The 18,272-nt window shown below is 33.4% G+C and overlaps 1 protein-coding gene across 3 annotated transcripts in view; it reads right to left on the minus strand.

The window, feature by feature from the left end:
- SNTG2 (syntrophin gamma 2) overlaps positions 1–18,272 on the minus strand; it is a 213,079-nt gene that overhangs the window by 33,646 nt on the left and 161,161 nt on the right. For all 3 annotated transcript variants that reach the window (XM_072333471.1, XM_072333470.1, XM_072333472.1), the window contains exons 12-13: positions 9,730–9,846; positions 4,132–4,203 (exon numbers count right to left, since the gene is read on the minus strand). In XM_072333471.1, the coding sequence (XP_072189572.1) occupies positions 4,132–4,203; positions 9,730–9,846 (189 nt within the window). The remainder of the gene's footprint in view (positions 1–4,131; positions 4,204–9,729; positions 9,847–18,272) is intronic.

Consider the following 18,272-nt stretch of genomic DNA (forward strand, 5'->3'; position numbering starts at 1 on the left):
TTTTCAGATGACTAGCACTGAGAAAAACAAAACTAAATTAATCACAGAATCACAGAATTGTAGGGGTTGGAAGGGACCTCTAGAGATCATTGAATCCAACCCCCCTGCCAAAGCAGGTTCCCTACACCAGGTAGGGAATTAAATGTAAAGCTTTTACAGTTGAGTACTTTCAAATGACAGTTTTTCCACAAATATATTTATATATTTTAATTTCTATTTATCAGGGCCTTTTCCCATCTCCACTTCTCTATAATGACATGGAACAAAAAAGATCAAAAAACCATGAAAGAATTTACAAATGGAATCTTATTTCTCATCTTGTAAAATCACTTGCAATCAGAATTTTATTTCTCTAGCACTCTGAGTCAAATCTGGGAGAGCTGACTCAGGTTAAGTAGATCTGAGGTAGAAGCAGTAATGCTGGAGTGGACATAGCTGGCTTTGAAAAGATCAGAATGCAGCTCTGTTGTGGTATCTAACTCCTAGAATCTCATAGTCAAAGATTCTTTAGATTTCATACTTCTTTTTTGAAAGGTTCTAATACTATATCATAGCCTACCAGAGCTTGGAAATTCTATGCACATAAAAACAAGCAGACAACTGGGATTTGAGCATCCAAATGTCACCTAAATTACATTGGTATGTGTAAGACAAATGTTTAGAAGTACAGGGTCTTGCATCTTTCTGTTCTAGATGCACAAACAACCAACTTCACAGGACAGCACTGAAGATCCACTTTTAGTAATAAAAAGTAGAGAAAACAAATGATTCATCAGTACAGTCTTCCCTGTGTACTGCTCTTGTACTCATAAACAGGATTAAAATAACTCACATGGGAACAGAAAATTTTGTTTGTACTGGTGAATTACTGAATAATATTAAGCTGGCATATCTAAATTAATCTGTTAAATTATGGATATTTGAGAGCATACCTCAGAGGCAATACATAATTGTACCAGCATACATGAGACTTTGTTGTAAAAAAAAAGGCTCTACAGCTACCATAGGAGAGAACAGTCTTTAAGCAGTTCAAAGCTACTTTGTGATACCTTTGCGCTGGTAAAATTGAAACTGAATAAAGTGCATGTCAGCTCATATTCAGCACCCATGGAGTAACAGGTAATAAGCCTACATCTACTTCAACACTCAGTAGTACTCATCATGGCTATTAGGCTAATATATTTTTGTATTATATTTTTGTATTTAGAAGCGTGCAATAATAGAAAATCAAATGTTTTTAAGACAGATTAATTTTAAAAATATATCTCATGTTATATACTGTTTTTCATTAAATGTTCAAGTAAATACATAGTATGAAGTAAATTCAGGAGGAAATTCATGTGATAATGGGATCGCGCTTTCAGTCACCTGGTTGTTATCATTAAATGTTCATGTATATGAATTTTAATTCACATATTTGCATATCTATGTGAATTAATGTATGTATTTATATGTATGTATACACACATAATCCAAAAATACAGCAAAGGTTTGGTTATAAGATGCCCTTTCCAAATTGGATGCTTATTTTCCATTTTTAATTCATTGCTTAATGAACACATGCTTACAGTTTAGTAACAAGTGCACTTTCCTTTAAAAATAGAAAGGCACTCTCCATCATGGCTTTGCAGTAGTTCTAACCAGCTCCTGAAGACCCTTGAAGACACAGTCCCAATCTCTATTTTTTTATAACATAAACTCCATCTTTCAGTCTATAATGTAGAAACTCTAATCTCTTAAGGCTTCTTCCATCTTTGTGGATTTGTTCAGTTTGCCTCATTGTAATTTATATCAAAGAATCAACAGAAAAAGTGGTTAAAGTGCTGAATTTGAGCTTTTGCACTTTAGTTAATGTATTCCTGAAGACTAGCAATTAAGCATTAATTTATTAAAATGTCAAGAACATTAAAGAGTTGAATCTCTAGTAGTTTACTTCCCATTTCCTTTTCTTAATGAAAAAATATCACAGAATGTGATTTAAGGATAAACTATCCTTGAAATTACCAGAATTTTAAAAAGGGGTGGCTTTCAAATCAGTAGGAACATTTTAAGGAGAGAAATGCAAAAGCAAAACCCACAGCAGTGAAAAATCTTTTCAAAAAATATGAGTATTTGTTTAGTTGTTGCCCAAATTATCTATCTGGAAAATGCAAGTTATAAGAAAATCTAATGAGACAGAATTAAAAATCAGGGTTAGATTCCCTGCTCTTTGCTGCTGTCTCAGCAACGGTCAGGATCTGTCCACACATACCCATGATCAGTAATGGTCCCATTAACCTAATGCTACATCCACAAAAGCAGCACTGAGCTCCTGGCTGAGCGCCTGTGCTCTGGACCTCAGCTCTCGTCTGGAACTCCAGGAGTGTCAGGCTCTTGGTAAGGCAGTGGCCAAGACCCTTTCCTCTCTCTTAAGGTGCTTACAGTGAGAGTGGGGGGGCAAGACTCTTCTCACTGGTGACAAGTGACAGGATGATGGGAAATGGCCTCAACTTGCTCCGAGGTAAGTTTAGGTTGGATGTTAGGAAACACTTCTTTACAGAAAGGGTAGTTAAATACTGGAATACGCTCCCCAGGGAGGTGGTTGAATCGCCATCCCTGGATGTGTTTAAGAGCTGTTTGGATGTGGTGCTCAGGAATATGCTCAGCAGAGGGTTGTTAGAGTTAGGGTACTATGGTTAGGCTGTGGTTGGACTTGATGATCCTTGAGGTCTATTCAAACCTGAGTAATTCTATGATTCTATGATTCTCACTTTTGTCAGAAAAGGGAATTATCCCTTCTCTCAGTGAAAGAAGACTTACAAGAATAAAAGCAGACACTGATGGGATGGAACTGCCAAATTTTCACTTACAGATCCAAGACTGGCATCTGACATCAGGCTCTTTTACCAGCCAGTTAACAGAGCTGACACAACCCAGTGCAAAGTTGAGAACTACTGTTTTTTTTTTGTTTTTTTTTTTTTTTGTTTTGTTTTGTTTTTTGTTTTTTTGTTTTTTTTTGTTTTTGTCCATATGCTTCTTACTTGGTTGTTTGTAACTTCATTGTGTTTACAATTTATTTATTTTTAAATTACAACCCTCAAAATTGATGTAGGAAACATAATACTGCTGTGGAAAGTCAGTTTGGGACAAGCAGGTTGAGCAGCCAGGACATGGAAACTCCATTACCCAATATCCAAACAATTTGGTCATTTGTGCTGTACAGGGAGGAATGTTACTATCAAGTCTTTCCTTCTGTATGCTGACCCAATTAACTGTGTGGTGACAGAAAAGCTTCCACAAGAAGTACTCCCTTAACTAAGACATTTTCCTTTGTTAGCATTGCTAAGACAGTACCAGTAACACGGCAACATTCCTTCCTTACAATGTAAGTACACTCTCAAGTGGGGAACATCAGAGGAATGGACAGCAGCTGGTGAGAACTACAGCTTGTCTGAAACTTTTCAATGAAACAAAATCTCGTGGGAAATGATTTCTTTTCTTCCTTGAGAAAGTTTTCAGTTTTACTTTCTTAGGAATACCTTTTATCTAGCTCTGTCTTGCCTGCAAAGCTCTTATTGATTATCTGGTTAGTTAATTACTTAGACAGACCAATAGGGTTTGCTCTAAACAGAAATACATTATCTCTGGATGGTGGAAGAAATAAATTTATGGTACACAAAAGGATATCGTTGTCCCTTTTACAGTAAAAACAACTGCGATGTTATTTTATTATGAATGATATAAGAATGGCAGACTTGTATACTTCTTATTACTCAAATAAAAGCATCTTCATGTAGAAAACATTCTGCAATACATTCACTTAAAAATCTAAGCTGCTAGGAAAATAACATTATCGAGTTTCATTATGATTGGCTGATTGTCTCATCAGTATTTCATTTTTGGTTCTCACATGGAAAAAAATACTCTTCAGTTTGGGAGAACTTAAGGAAGTTGCTCACTTGGAGCTTAATCCATTTTCCAGATTCTATTGATTCTATTACACTGCAACAGCCATTGCAAAAAGGTATTATTACAACAAATAAGCTACCTGATTTTCAGCTACCCCTAACAGATTAAACTGATCTCAACATCAACAGGAAGAGGCAAGCTTTCTTTACTGTATGACATAATTGCAATTGTTCAGAGACCTACCTTGTGAATTTTAAATAGAACCTCACAGAGGTTATACATTTTTTCAGCTCGCACCCAGTCTAGTGTGCTTACCTATAATATCAAAATACAATATTAAGAACAAATTCCTCTTCATTCTAAAATCATTTAAAATGAAGAAAATATATAGATTTCACCAGTCATTATTCTATCAGATGCTTTAAATATAAGTAAATGTTAACTACATTTAATATCCAGCATTTACAAAAGACTGTCAAATAGAATTCAGTTTCTTCCAGAAACAGTATCTATATGAGTCTTACTATAATTAAAAAGTATTATATAATTAGAGAGATTTCTGTTATCGCTACAGCATGATGGAAATCTCTATGTAATCTCTGTGGTGAGGTACATAATAATGTTTATTTTTCACTGTGCTAACATACAGAACCTTCTCAAACACAGAGGCATTCAGCTGCATATCTCAATTTAATAAAAACAGTAGCATCAACAGACCAAGATGTGTTTTTAAATACAGGTTTGAGTTGACATACAGTTGGGCACCATTATCTTAATATTTATATTAAAAACTGAAAAGTCTTGTATTTCTACAATATTTGAAATTAAAAAGCTTGTCAGCAGTACACATAACAATGAATACTAATAACTGGATTTTGTTTTCTTTTGGTTTTGTTAATGTATCTTGTTCACATGACAGGCTATTCAAATTTGATTGTTGGAATGATAGGTGAAGACTTTTCCTTAAGATTAGATCATGGCATACTGTGCTAATCTATCTTCAATTAAAAACAGAATCTAGCCTAGATAGCAAAAGGAAAAGAGAACCTATGTAAGAAAAATACGAAGGAAATACATGTTGTTTTGACTACATATTTTAGAGGAAATTCTAACTCTCAGTGAATTAATAGGAATATCTGTATAGATTTATAAAGAATTCGAGTAAACCAATTTCTGAAGCTTTTAGCACATGGAAATCAGTGTTTTGGTGACTGCTGTAATATCTTGAATGCCTTAAAATGCCAGGGAAGATGCAGCTTGGTTTGTTTGCCCCACCTCACTTTCCAAAGGAAGAGAGCAGATCAACTCTCTCAAAGTATTAGCTATAACAAATTTGGATACAGCTCATCTCGGTTCTATGGATAAAAGTTAACCAGGAAAGAATGGTGAATTTCTTTACCTGATTATTTCTCTCAGTATATATACATAATAGCACAAATTTCAGCTATAGTACATGAACCTTGCTCCTGTTGTTTCACAAGAACTGATTTATATTTACATTTTTACTTTCAGTTGGATATCATCATCTTCATGGGCTATAAACTGCAAAGGTTTGGAAAACTCGAGTGGTAATAAGATGATGATAATCCGCATCACAACATCAAAGACAACTATTGTGACTTCTGGTTATCAAACTGTATTTCACTGAGAGCTGTTGGAAGAGTAAGGTAAACTTGGTGTTACTTTCTGTCTAATCTTACATGCTTATACTTTTTTTCACATTAATTAGAACTAATGAACATTACCACTGGCCCACTTTTGTATGTGTTTCAGAATTTACTTGAATTCTGAACATGGCAATTATCTCACCTAAATTTAGACATCAGTGATATCTAACTTGATTGTTAATGAAATCTTAAGAAAATTAATATCAGATTCTTAAAAATTTAATTTTATTTCTGTCTACTGGGAAAGAAGAAAATAAACACAGTGACGCCTTCCAGCTCTTACAGCCTCTGTCCATAAGATTGATGAACAGATCTTGGAAATTCTTTTTAACTTCAGTCATTGAAAGACTAAGTTTATAACAAATTTACAGAAGAACTTTAACTTCTAGTTGACTGGAGTTAGATGAGATGAATCATGTACTGTAAAAAGAACTGAAGACCTCTACAAAAGAAAGTTCTGCCACCACTTATTTTCAGGATATAAAGGGACTCATACTTAAGGGTTCTCCATGTGAAACTTTTTATATTTTAGTAGTCAAGTAGGAAGTATCACTTGAATATCATGCATGCTGTAAAATATGCAAAAGTAAACTACATACTTTCTCATTCTATTATATAATGAGCAATTTCTTATTCAGTCTCAAGCCATTACTTAATGGCAACTTTCAAAGTACTCGATAATACCTAAGGGAAATTTTTCAGATTTAAATCTAATGGCAATTGTCTTAGAAAATTAATTTAAAGCATTTTTAGATAATATACACATCATCTCATCACTTCATAAGATGTAGGATTTTTTAGTCATACATCACTGATTTTTATTTTTCCATTAATCTTTTCCTTCACATAAGGCCCATTCAATATTTTATTTCAGTTTTGCTTTTTGATTTTTGCTAAGAGTAAGAAATCACCAAAGACTAGAAACAATTGGAACTGAGGAATTATAAAGCTAATTCAAAGATAAACACACTTTTAAATATGTTCATTTACAGCAAGCAAGTACAGTACACCTTTTCTTGATCCTTACCACATGGAAATATGTTTTAGTTTGACAGCTGATGTGAATATAAAATCATTAAGTAAAATAAAATAATTAGAGGCCAGATTGGATGGGGTTCTTGGCAAACTCTGGGCAAAAAAAAAAAAAAAAAGTGCCTGATTTAGTGATTGGCAATTCTGTGACGTGGGGGCAAGAGAACTGGGCGATCTCTGAGGTCCATTCCAACCCAGGACATTCTATGATTCTATGATAAATAGAAGAAGCTTTGGCCTATTATTGTTGACCCTCAAAGGGGATCTTCATGATTCTTACAGAATAAGGTTTACAGCCTAAAATGGTGGCTAGTTTGCTATTTGATCTGCTGTTTGTGAAACATAATTCAGTGACACGTTCTATAACCATAAACAGGTGAGATATGACATATTTGCTTCTATTTTTGTTTGTATGTTTGTTTTGATTTCTGTAGGTTAATTTAAATTGTTGTAATTCTTTTCTGCTACTAATGATGGGAAATGGTGACAATGCTGTGCTGCTGAATTCTTCCTGAATACTTCAGTCTTCTGAAGTACATCTTTGAACTTCTTTCATCTTTTGACCCTCTGTAACCTCTTATGACATTTTCAGCAGACAGCTAGTAATCATAGATCACAAACAGCACCTGTATAAGCCAAGATTTTCTATGTACATCAGAGAAAGACCATCATACCTAGAGCCAAGTGAAACTGAATAGAACGGTTTGCAAGGTCACCAGTAGAACATAAAAGACACATTGAGGAATCTTATGGAATGGAAACATACACAAAGAGATAATGGAACCCAAAGAAACATCTGACATTACTATAGTTTGTAGTATGTAGTACTGTAGTATGCTTAATTTTAAAATGTTGTTGACAGTGGCTGCACATGATCACAAATGATTATATAATTCTAGTTCTGGGTTGATGGTAGTTTGAAAAATGCCTCAGTTTCTTCCAGGATTTAAATTTAGAACCTTTTCAATATCTGAAAATTGTCAGAAATTCATCAGAGTTTTTTTTTTAGAATGTATTAAAATAAGGCTTGTATATTAGCACTTCCAAAAGAATAATTTCTATTTGTGCCATTGATTCATTTTATTTTTCATATGTGCAGTTTTCAGAAGTGTGTCATATTTCGATTCTAGCAAACTGCAAATTAACTCTGCAAGTTTTTAAAATACTTGATCCACTTGAGAGGTGCATAAAAAACATTCTTTCATAAGCAACATTTTCTTGACATTTATTTTTATTATGATGCTTCCATATTTTTAGAAGAACGATCTGAGATACTGTTGAAACAGGTTATAAATAGAATATTACATTTCATAGATTCTTTCATACTATAGAATTGAAATTGGTCTACACTTTATTTTTGTGCAGGGATAACCATATGTTTCTAATTCTTAAGACAGTTAGCAGCTGTATTTCCACACATGATCTTCTTCTCAAGATGAAAAAAAGTAAAAACCAGTTGAAAAGCTACAAGTAAGGGAATTACAACTAAAGATAACTGTGTGATTTGCACATCATCTACTCTGCATATACTACAGTGATTCAGCACACAAATAGCAATACAATCAAAGAAACATCTCTGAAATAAAACATAATCAGAAACTCATCTTGTAAAGATCAGACAAGTTAAAATATTTTATTTTTGTGACAGAACAATCCCGTATTTAACCTTTCATTCATAATAGTAATAAAAAAGCAAAACTACATAGAAGAAAGGGTAAGAGCAATACCATTAAAAATCTCTCAAAGTAGTTCTGCATGGTTTTGTTTGGAGACCTATCTTTCCAGCTACAAAGCTGGGATGTGTTAGAGAACTGGTGTTTGTGTGCAGTATTGCCTGGCAACTTCTTGGGGGTGGTGGGAATTCAACATGGAGCTTGGCAGGACAAGGTCCCTCCAGCCAGGGTCCATCCCACCACACTTTAATGGATTGATCCCAGCATAGTATCCATTCGGCTTATCACTCATTAACCCCCACCTGGGGAAGGAGTAGGTAAAGCAAAATCAAGAAAGCTTATAAGTAAAGATACTTCAGTAAATGAATCACACTTCAGTAAATGAATCACACTCCAGTCCTACATAGACTAAGCAGACCAGTGCTCAGCCAATATCCAAGCAATATGTGCTTTTTGTTAAAAAAAACAAAAAACAAAAAAACAAAACAAACAAAACAAAACAAACAAACAAAAAACCACAAAAAACTAAAAAGCCCTGTTTATCATTTTCTCATTTTATATTTGTTTAAGGTTTTGTGTGTTTTTTGCACTTTAATTGGATTGTAGAAATCAAATGAAAATTCTTTCATTGACGTAACATATGGGCAAATAATAAAGAAATAAAGAAAAAAATCCCACAACTTTTCCAAAGATGTTCTTTTGCATTTCAGAGTACTATTAGTTGACCACTAAAAAGAAAAAGAGGATTGAAGTTAATAGAAATCCCTGGATTTAGAACTTCAGTCAAGAGAAAACATTACTGATAGTTTTAGCCTATAAGGTTGAAAAGTACATACTTAGGTAAGGCAAATTAGATAGCACATTAGTACACAATGAAATTTTTATTGGATCAGCTGAAGAAACTGAAAACTGAATCACCTTCTGAACAATAATATAATAAAGCTATTTAATTGAAATTGCATTCTAATTTCACATATTGTTCTTTTGACTTGTTTAAAGCAATGGCACTCTGGAAGGAAAAGATTAAAAAAGACCACATGAAAAGTAACAGGTCAACCCCTTGCCTGTATACAAAATCCAGATCCATCTACTGTTACTATGGAATTATCGTCTCTAAGAAAAAAAGTGACTAGCAACTCATTACACCTACAAAAAATAAAGTTTAATTAAAAAATGTTGACTGTAACTAGCTAAAGAAAAATGTGAATTTAAAACCTTTAAAAAGTAAAAGCACTACATTTCTTATTGGGAATTCTTTGAGCTATCCAGACATGGTATCATTTTCAGAAGACCTTGTAAGTGGTCTAGTAGCTAAAGCTTATTAAAATTAACTGGAGTTTACAGCTTTAACTTTAAAATCTCAGCTGACAAATCCATCTGGTAACAAAAAGTAAACTCAGACAATAACAAACAGGTTTCCATTTACAATGGAACTATAGCAAAACATACTATATATATTTTTTTTTTACCGGTGGAGTACTGAAAATGTAGAAGGATGAACCCTTCAGTGCTAGAAACTTGAATTTGTAGAGCTGAGATGAATCAGTTCCTCCAAGTCTCTCACGTACCCATCCCATATGAATGACCTGTAAAAGAAAATAATTGAAGATCAAGAATCTATGTTTTTAACTTATATATCTGAATAGGTTAAATCTTACCAGAAGGAAAAGCATTTATCTTAATGAGGATGTATCATTTTCTACATGCTTCCCTTCCTATTACTACCACACTCCGGACCCCCTTAATCATGTCAAAAAGTCAAATCAGCACAAAAGCCCTCAAAGAAGCTTAATATGTACAGTACAAGTTGTCTGAACCTTGCTCCTATCCCAGATAGTGAAATTAATAGATCTGTATATACTGCATCTACATCAACTAAAGAGAAAAGGTGGATTTCATAGGGGAAATAAATAAATAAATCATAAAATCAAGTGTTCCAAGACAGTGAATCTGCCTACATTGTACGGTTCCATAAATAATTACTGTTTTAAAAGCCACTATATGTGTTTCACTTGAGCCAGCAGAAACCTGAGTCCAGCCAGAAATAGTCCAGCCAGCAGTTTATAAAAGTAGTCAAAACATGGAAATACTAGAATTTCAGTTCCATAAACCTCTAAAGAAATACATCTGAGTAAGTCACTGAGTTATCTGACATCTAATAGCTTTCTGTATGCTTACATTTGTCATTGTTAACAAAGGGTCTCTGTCACACTAATTGTCTTATGGTGTTTCTGTACATGTTATCTCATGACAGTGATTTATGTTCTGCTGGAATTAAATGTCAACTTCATCAGTTACAGAAGTTTTCTCTAACAGTATTATAATATGTTTCTTTAAATTTCAGTTAGATTAATCTTAACATAAAATTAAGTAGCTGCGCAGACTTCCTTTCTGAGGGAAATGCACATTTCTGAAGGAATAATGCCCTATTGTGGTATTAGAATACTATGAATGCAGTTTCTCACAAAAAAAAAAAAAAAAAAAAAAAAAAAAAAAAGACAACCTAAATGTACAGAAAATGAAACCTGAAGTGTTTAAGAGGAGCATGGAACCCCTGAGACAGGTGACCATAGAATGATCTACCAACCTGAATATTTAGCCATTGCTAAATTTTTTTCTCATTTTCATTTAAGGATACACTGAAGAAAAATACAGGGTAACACAGGGGCAGAAATGTCATAACACTTATGAATATTCTGAGTCTACAGAACACTGATGGAAGTCAGTGGAAATAAAGACTGAAAAAAGTATTGATTAAATCACATGAAAGCCTCTCCATTTGTTCTACGGATATATTTTGTGAAAGAAAAACAAAACCAACACCACCATCACCACCACCAATGAAAAAAAAACAACTCCGAAGATCCCCAAAATGCTTTTTTATTGAATACTTGTTGTGTATAAATGTAGCTACTGCTTTTAGAGCAAAAAAAGTAGAAAAAAAATGATAGGGAGCAGTTAACAGTATAGAAGCACATTCACAGTTTAGTATCATGATTTCACTTTTTTTTTTTTTTTTTTTTTTTTTTTCTCCTAGTTTTTTATTACATGAAACTAATAGTTTTTAGCTATCACATTGTTTAGGAATAGTAGTATACACCAATACGCTGAGCAAGAATGCTTCTACTCTATTCTTCTACTGAGCTCCAAGGTCAATGTTCTAAAAAGTTCTAAGAAATAACACAATTAATACAATAGTCTTTTCAATTCTCACTTTGCTATTGTGTAAATCCAATAACTCTTGTCAAAATGTTGCAACCATACTAGTCAAAAAAGCTTTAGTAATAATAAAGGTTTGGTAACAAAATGTTCAGACACTAACATTTTAAAAAAATATGCCACCGTATCACTGATAAATCAAACCAAACTATAATAAATATTGCTTTTATCAGCATGATAACATGAAATAATCCAGGGAAACAAACAAACAAACAAAACAAAACAAAACAAAACAAGACTATGGTGTTCTCCTTTGTATTCTGAAATTCATGATTGCTGACTTGCAAATCCATGCCATTCATTAACCTGTAGAACTACTAAGTAATTTACTAATTACATTGAGAAGTAAAGGATTTAGCTCACTATTGTTTTTCATTCATCATTATCAACAATGCTGTCAGAATCATCATCTTTTACCCTTAAAGCAGAATTTCCAAAAGAATTCTGGAATTATCCCCAGTGTCAAACATAAAAACATAGTCATGGATAAAGTTCAGCTTGTACAGGCTATTCAACAAACACCATATATTAAAGCTATATGACTCATCTTGAAAAATGTAACTATACATCTAGCCACAAGCCAAACATTCACATTCTGTGTACTAGATCAGAATTTCTTAGAAGTTCATAGCTGAAACTAAGCAGGATTGTATCTGAAGACTGCAACTCCATTTGTGAAGTGTGTTTTCACTCCAAACTACGTGTCATTTTCTGTTATAAACATTAAAATTTTTAGTTTGATCCATCTAGTTGACAGAAATCAAAACTTGGCCAGTAAGCACTGGTCTTAAGTAACTATATTTAAGTAACCAACCATAATGCAAAAATCAACCATAACCTTCTTTTGACATTCTTACACTTAAAGAAAGGGTATTGAAATTCTCTAACCTGATGTAAAAGATTTGCTTGCAATGAACATGTTCCTTTTGCCAAAATTTTCCATCTGTGAAATGGGGATAATACCCTTTACTTAATTTACAGAATTCGTATGAAGACTCTGTCACTCTTGTATTCTTATCTATGTCTGCAAGACGTGGTAGCAGTGCCAGACATTATAGCCCTGATTTAGTGTAGCACTTAATCTTTTATGTAATTCTCTTGAGAATGTATTTAGCTACCAACACAGACTGCATTTTTTTATTAGCTGCAGACTTACTTTTGGGCATGTATTCAAAGTTTCTTGCTGAAATGGAACTGTTTTATTATTTTTGTTAGAGTCACACTATACTGTGATCAGTCTTCCTGTATTAGACCAGAATCATCTTGATTCTTCACATCAAAAAGAAGTGGTGTTTTTTAACTACTAACATCCATAAAGTGAATGCTAAGCTATCCCAAGGGTTGCTTGTAGAATCTCTTTCAATCTCAGACAAAAGTGAATAATACAATAAATAATACAATAACATATCCTCTGGAATAGAATTGGAGGGAATGTAAACCTCTTTTTGAGGGAATGGTTCACTGAACTACTACTACATTCTAATATTGTATTTAACTTCTCATTCATCTAAATTCTTATGAAAAAATACATCAATATGGAATAAGGTCACCTATTACTTTACAAAAAAGTTAAACAGTAATACTTCAGTTACATTTCAAATACACTGTTCTCTGCATTACTCCGCTTAATGGAAACAACTTATAAAACTTCAGTTTCAGGAAGAACTTGCACAAAAATAATAATAATAAAAAAAACAACAAACAATATATGATCAAAGCAATCATAACACTAGAACCATTAAAAACATTGATAACTTTTTTGTTTCTAAACTTCATTATAATTCCCAAGAAATATCAGAAAATGATCAACAGTTCTTCAGTCTTTATTTTCTAAGAAGCCATTAATGAGCTTCACATTGCCCACATAGCTTGTGGAAGAAGGAAATGATTTTATACTTCAAAGGAGAAATAGAAAAAAGCAGCCTGCTAACTTATATCTTACAAAAGAAAACACATATATCTACAAAAAACTGGATGCACTATTGTTCAATGTTATTTGAAAAGAATAAAACACCATTCAAAAATTCTTTAAATTACAAGATTTCTTATTTATTGCCACTACGGAACACCTATCTATTAAAAGTGCTATTAGTTAAAATGCTGTTGTCTTTCCTCAACTGTATCAAAAAATCACCTGCAAAATGAGTGCCTACATGAATTTGGTTCTTTTTGAATGAAGATGTGAAAAAATTCAACATGTAGCACATCTGTAGATCACCCAGTATCCAGTGAAATATTAACTGACATCTCAGTACATAAATACATTTAAGAAGATAAATACAATATATCCAAATGGCACAAAAGTTTTTTGTTTGTTTGCTAGCTTTAACATTTCTGTGTATCTAGGAGAAAGGCAAAAGTTGAGATTTATGCAGATTGCTGGATCAGCTGACTGAACAAGATACTCTCTAGAGGAAAGAAAAATCAACCAAGATAGCTGAAAGATCTGTGATGATCTCAGTAGTAACTGTATTACTGTTTTTTTTATTGATTGAGGATAAGGGAAAGGCAAATTAAAATGCATTTACTAATGACCATACAAGTTTGAGAGGACAAGTAACTGTAAATGAAAAAGACAATGGAAAATATACTCAAGTAGGAAAAAAAAAAAAAAAAAAGTAGTTTAGGTTTTTCTTCCTACTGAATAGAAAATACAGGAATATTATTATACAAATACAAATACAAATACAGAGAAAAGAGAAAATTAAAACAGAGAGAACAAACAAAAGCACTCTATATAGGCATATGAAGTAGAAAACATGGTAAAAAAAATTGGAAGGAAAAAACATAAAGACAACACCAAATGTATGCTTGCCCCACCCTTGGAGGTTTTCAAGGCTAGACTGGATGGGGCCCTGGGCAGCCTGGTCTATTATTAGATATGGAGGTTGGTGGCCCTGCATGCAGCAGAGGTTAGAGGTTCGTGATCCTGTGGTTTCTTCCAACCCAAGCCACTATATGATTCTATGATTCTGTGATAAGGTGTCATAGGTTGAGCAACAATAACAGTCAAGAGGGAAATAAAGAAAGAAAGTCAAGCAGATCACTGATGTATGAAAAGTCAAAACAGATTGGTATACTTGTATTATTAAAGTGAGATAAGAACCTACAACTGATGCCAGCTTGGCCTGCAGATCAAGAACCAGTGTTGTTCCCTGATGCATCACAGAACAATACAAAACTAAGAAAGCAAAGAGAAGTACATCTTGAGGTAACTGAAAAAAAATGTTTATAGTCCTTTTGAAAGCAAGTGGTAGACCTTGTCTTGAAAAGTACACATAGTGTAGGGAAGAGAAGCTAATAGATCTTTGATAGATTTGGGGCTGTTTAATCAGAGGAAGAGGAAGCTGAGGGGAGACCTTATCGCTCTCTTCCAGTACCTGAAAGGTTCTTACAGTGAGAGTGGGGCAGGTCTCTTTTCACTAGTGACATGTGACAGGATGAGGGGAAATGGCCTCAAGTTGCGCCAGGGCAAGTTTAGGTTGGATATTAGAAAGAACTTCTTTACAGAAAGGGTGGTTAGGTACTGGAATGGGCTCCCCAGGGAGGTGGTTGAATCACCATCCCTGGATGTGTTTAAAAGCCATTTGGATGTGGTACTCAGGGATATGATTTAGCAGAGGGTTATTGTTGTTGTGTTTTTTTTTTTTGTTTTTTTTTTTTTTTGTTTGTTTGTTTTGTTTTGTTTTGTTTTTTTTAGAGATAGGCTACTGGTTAGGCTGCGGTTGGACTTGATGATCTTCAAGGTCTTTTCCAACCTGAGTAATTCTATGATTCTATGATCTCCTGTATATATATGACCTTCTCTATCTGTCTTTCACATACATTAAGATTATTCAGGGGCCTGTGGGTAGTGATAATTAGTTTACATCTTTACTTGTTTTAATAAGGTGACAATGGGACTTGGGGCAGATGACACTAACAATATTCATAATTGTCTTCTTGTTCAAGTTAGGACCCAAACCACAAAGTTCACTCTTGAATAAATGTAGTAGTAAATGGCATTTGAAAAAAAAAAATAAATAAATAAAATAAAAAAATTCTGAGCCCCACAGACAATGATAAATCAATAATCTCTACTCAGTTGAGAATACTAATCTATTAGCCTTCTGTCAGACATCAAAACAGCTCTGTAAGAGCCTACCTTTTTCTCTGACAATACCTATGGGTCTTGCTGGAAAGAAGAGTCACACAGAATCACAGAACAGTTTTAGTCTGAGAGGGGTCTCTGGAGGTCATTCAGTTCAATATCCTGTTTGTAGCCAATGTAAATAAGCTTGCTCAGCAATCTATCCATGTGATGAGTTTTGATTATCAACATATATAACATATAATATATGGCATAATAGTTAATACAATTTTTTTTATAATATCAGACAAAGATGGAGATTCCATAGCCTCTCTGAGCAACTTCCTCTGGTGTTTGATCAAATTACCAGAAGTTTCAGTACTTGAACACATTCACAGCTTCTCCTTTTAGGAGATCATATTTGTTCAAATATTTAGTGATCTGGATAGGAAAACATTTCAGTTCTCTCACTGAATCTAGAGATCAAGAAAAACAACTATCAGCAAAACAAGACCCAGATTTTTTAAATCTTTTAAATCCAATTATAAATACTTTTCCTTTCAGTTCAGACAGTTAAATTTTATGTTTCTGATATCAAAGTCTTATCTTGACCTGTTAACATTGTACTGTCCCCCCTATCTTTTCTTGTTAGTTCTTCCAGTTCTGTTTGCCATTTTCATGGACATCATTCCACAGAGTATTTCTGCAATTAGAATTAATTTTACCTGAATTGTAATATCCTTTTACCTAATTAGATTTCATTCTTTATTCATGTTGCACAGTTGTTCCTTTTCTCACTTCAAAAGCAACATTCATATCTCAAGAGTAGGAGGTCAAATCTTATTAATTGTGATTTTCTTCTGTAATAGAAGATTTCCAGTTCTTCTTGAATTCTTGAATTATATTAAACCAATAGGACTATTTGTGTAGCAGGAAATATCTAAACTAATTAAAAATGGAAAATTCATGTCCTTATGCTTTTGGTCCTATATGCCTATTTTCTATCTTAACAGTATTACAACAACAAAAAAGTATGCCTAAAAAGCTATTCTCTTCCTCACCAAATACTCAAACTGTTTCTTCTGCCAATTTTGAAAAAGGAAAAAGTCTTTCAAAATACAGCTATTGCAGAAGTGTACTCAAAGAAGAAAACTGATGAAAATTAAGTCTTAGCTTCCTTTTACATGTCAAATAATCAAATAACAGTTCTGCTTAAAAATGTGTTAACCTTAATTGTAGAATCATTCTGAAGGAGGACTCATAGTGCTTATCCAGTGAAATAGTTCTATATTTTCTGACAATCCACAAGGCATACTCTAGTCTTTCTGACAAGGCGTACGGAAGAAAAATGCAATAAAAAGGCAAATACAGAACAATTACCATTTTCCTGTAACAAATTCTAACAGCTAAGGAAGACAGCTTAACTAGAGAAAATGACTTCTGACGGAAGCCGGAGCTACACTGTGCTACCCACTGCCAGAGACATCACAGAAAAAAGCTAAATGCTGGAAGAAGCAGACTTCATTAGGGTAAGAAGCACTACTGACATGCACTTTTTTGAACATTTCAACTTAAATAGGAGTACATTTCATTCACTGAATTCATTCTACACTTCTTAGAATCCAATGTTTAGAAATCTTGCAATTTCAAAGACAAATTTAAGATATACTATTTCATTAACACACACACAAAATGGAAAATTTAAACGCCATGGAAACTGAGAAATGTGTGTGTTTTAGACAACGTGTCACATTTCATGAAATAAGTTCAGAAAACACAGCTGTTTAATTTCTTGGTTTGTTCTGGAAAGTCTGGGAAATTCTGCCAACTTTTTTTATCTGCAGCAAATTTCTTTATATAAGTGTAATAATTATTATACAGACGTACTACATAATAGCTAACTGACTATAGGTTAAAAAGTTCAAGTGCTTTGAAGTGGTACTTATCTGTTAGAACAAGTTGTATTTCCAGTGGAAGAGAAGAATTCCAAGAAAAATCTTGGAAGCAGATCAAGAGAATTTCACTAGAATTCTCTTGCATAGCTGACCTCCCATGCAAAAGAAGTTAAAACAGCAACCAAGGAACATCACAAGTCTACTTTAAGTGGTTACTTTATGCTTGAAAGAATTTAGTTCTTCTACCTTTCTACAGTTGCAAATTACAATCTCTTACTATGTGTAACATGAATTACTTGCTGTAAATACAACAGAGCATTTTTTTATTATCCTATCAAATTGTTATTACATATAAAATCATTTACTATATATTAAAATTGAAATTATTTCTGTCTGTATGAATTAGAAAAAGACCCTAAAATTTCTTAAGTTCAAAACCAGGGAAAAACCACCAGGATTTAGAATATGTAGCTTGTGTGGCATAATTCCTTGCCATTTGCACTTATCACTATACATTAAGTTAACATTCTTGAAAATTTCTTTTATATCTCTTTATTCTATTCTTAAAGTTTGAAATCCTATTTATTTTTTTCCAGTCTTTCCACACAGCTCACGGGTAACCTCTGGTCATTATTTCCTCTGAAACTGTATTACTATCATCACATGCAGTACACCTGCCAAGGCCCTACACTGAAACGACTCGCATGTCTTAAAGTAACTTGGTACATACAGCCTAGGATGCTTGCCTCTTTCTCCAAAGCCACAAAGTAGACACGGTTGTGGCAGATGGCCAGCCCTGGCCTGACATTAAACTGACAAGGTAATACCT

The sequence above is a fragment of the Excalfactoria chinensis genome, chromosome 3 (assembly GCF_039878825.1).
Source record: "Excalfactoria chinensis isolate bCotChi1 chromosome 3, bCotChi1.hap2, whole genome shotgun sequence".
In the NCBI taxonomy this organism is placed as follows: domain Eukaryota; kingdom Metazoa; phylum Chordata; class Aves; order Galliformes; family Phasianidae; genus Excalfactoria; species Excalfactoria chinensis.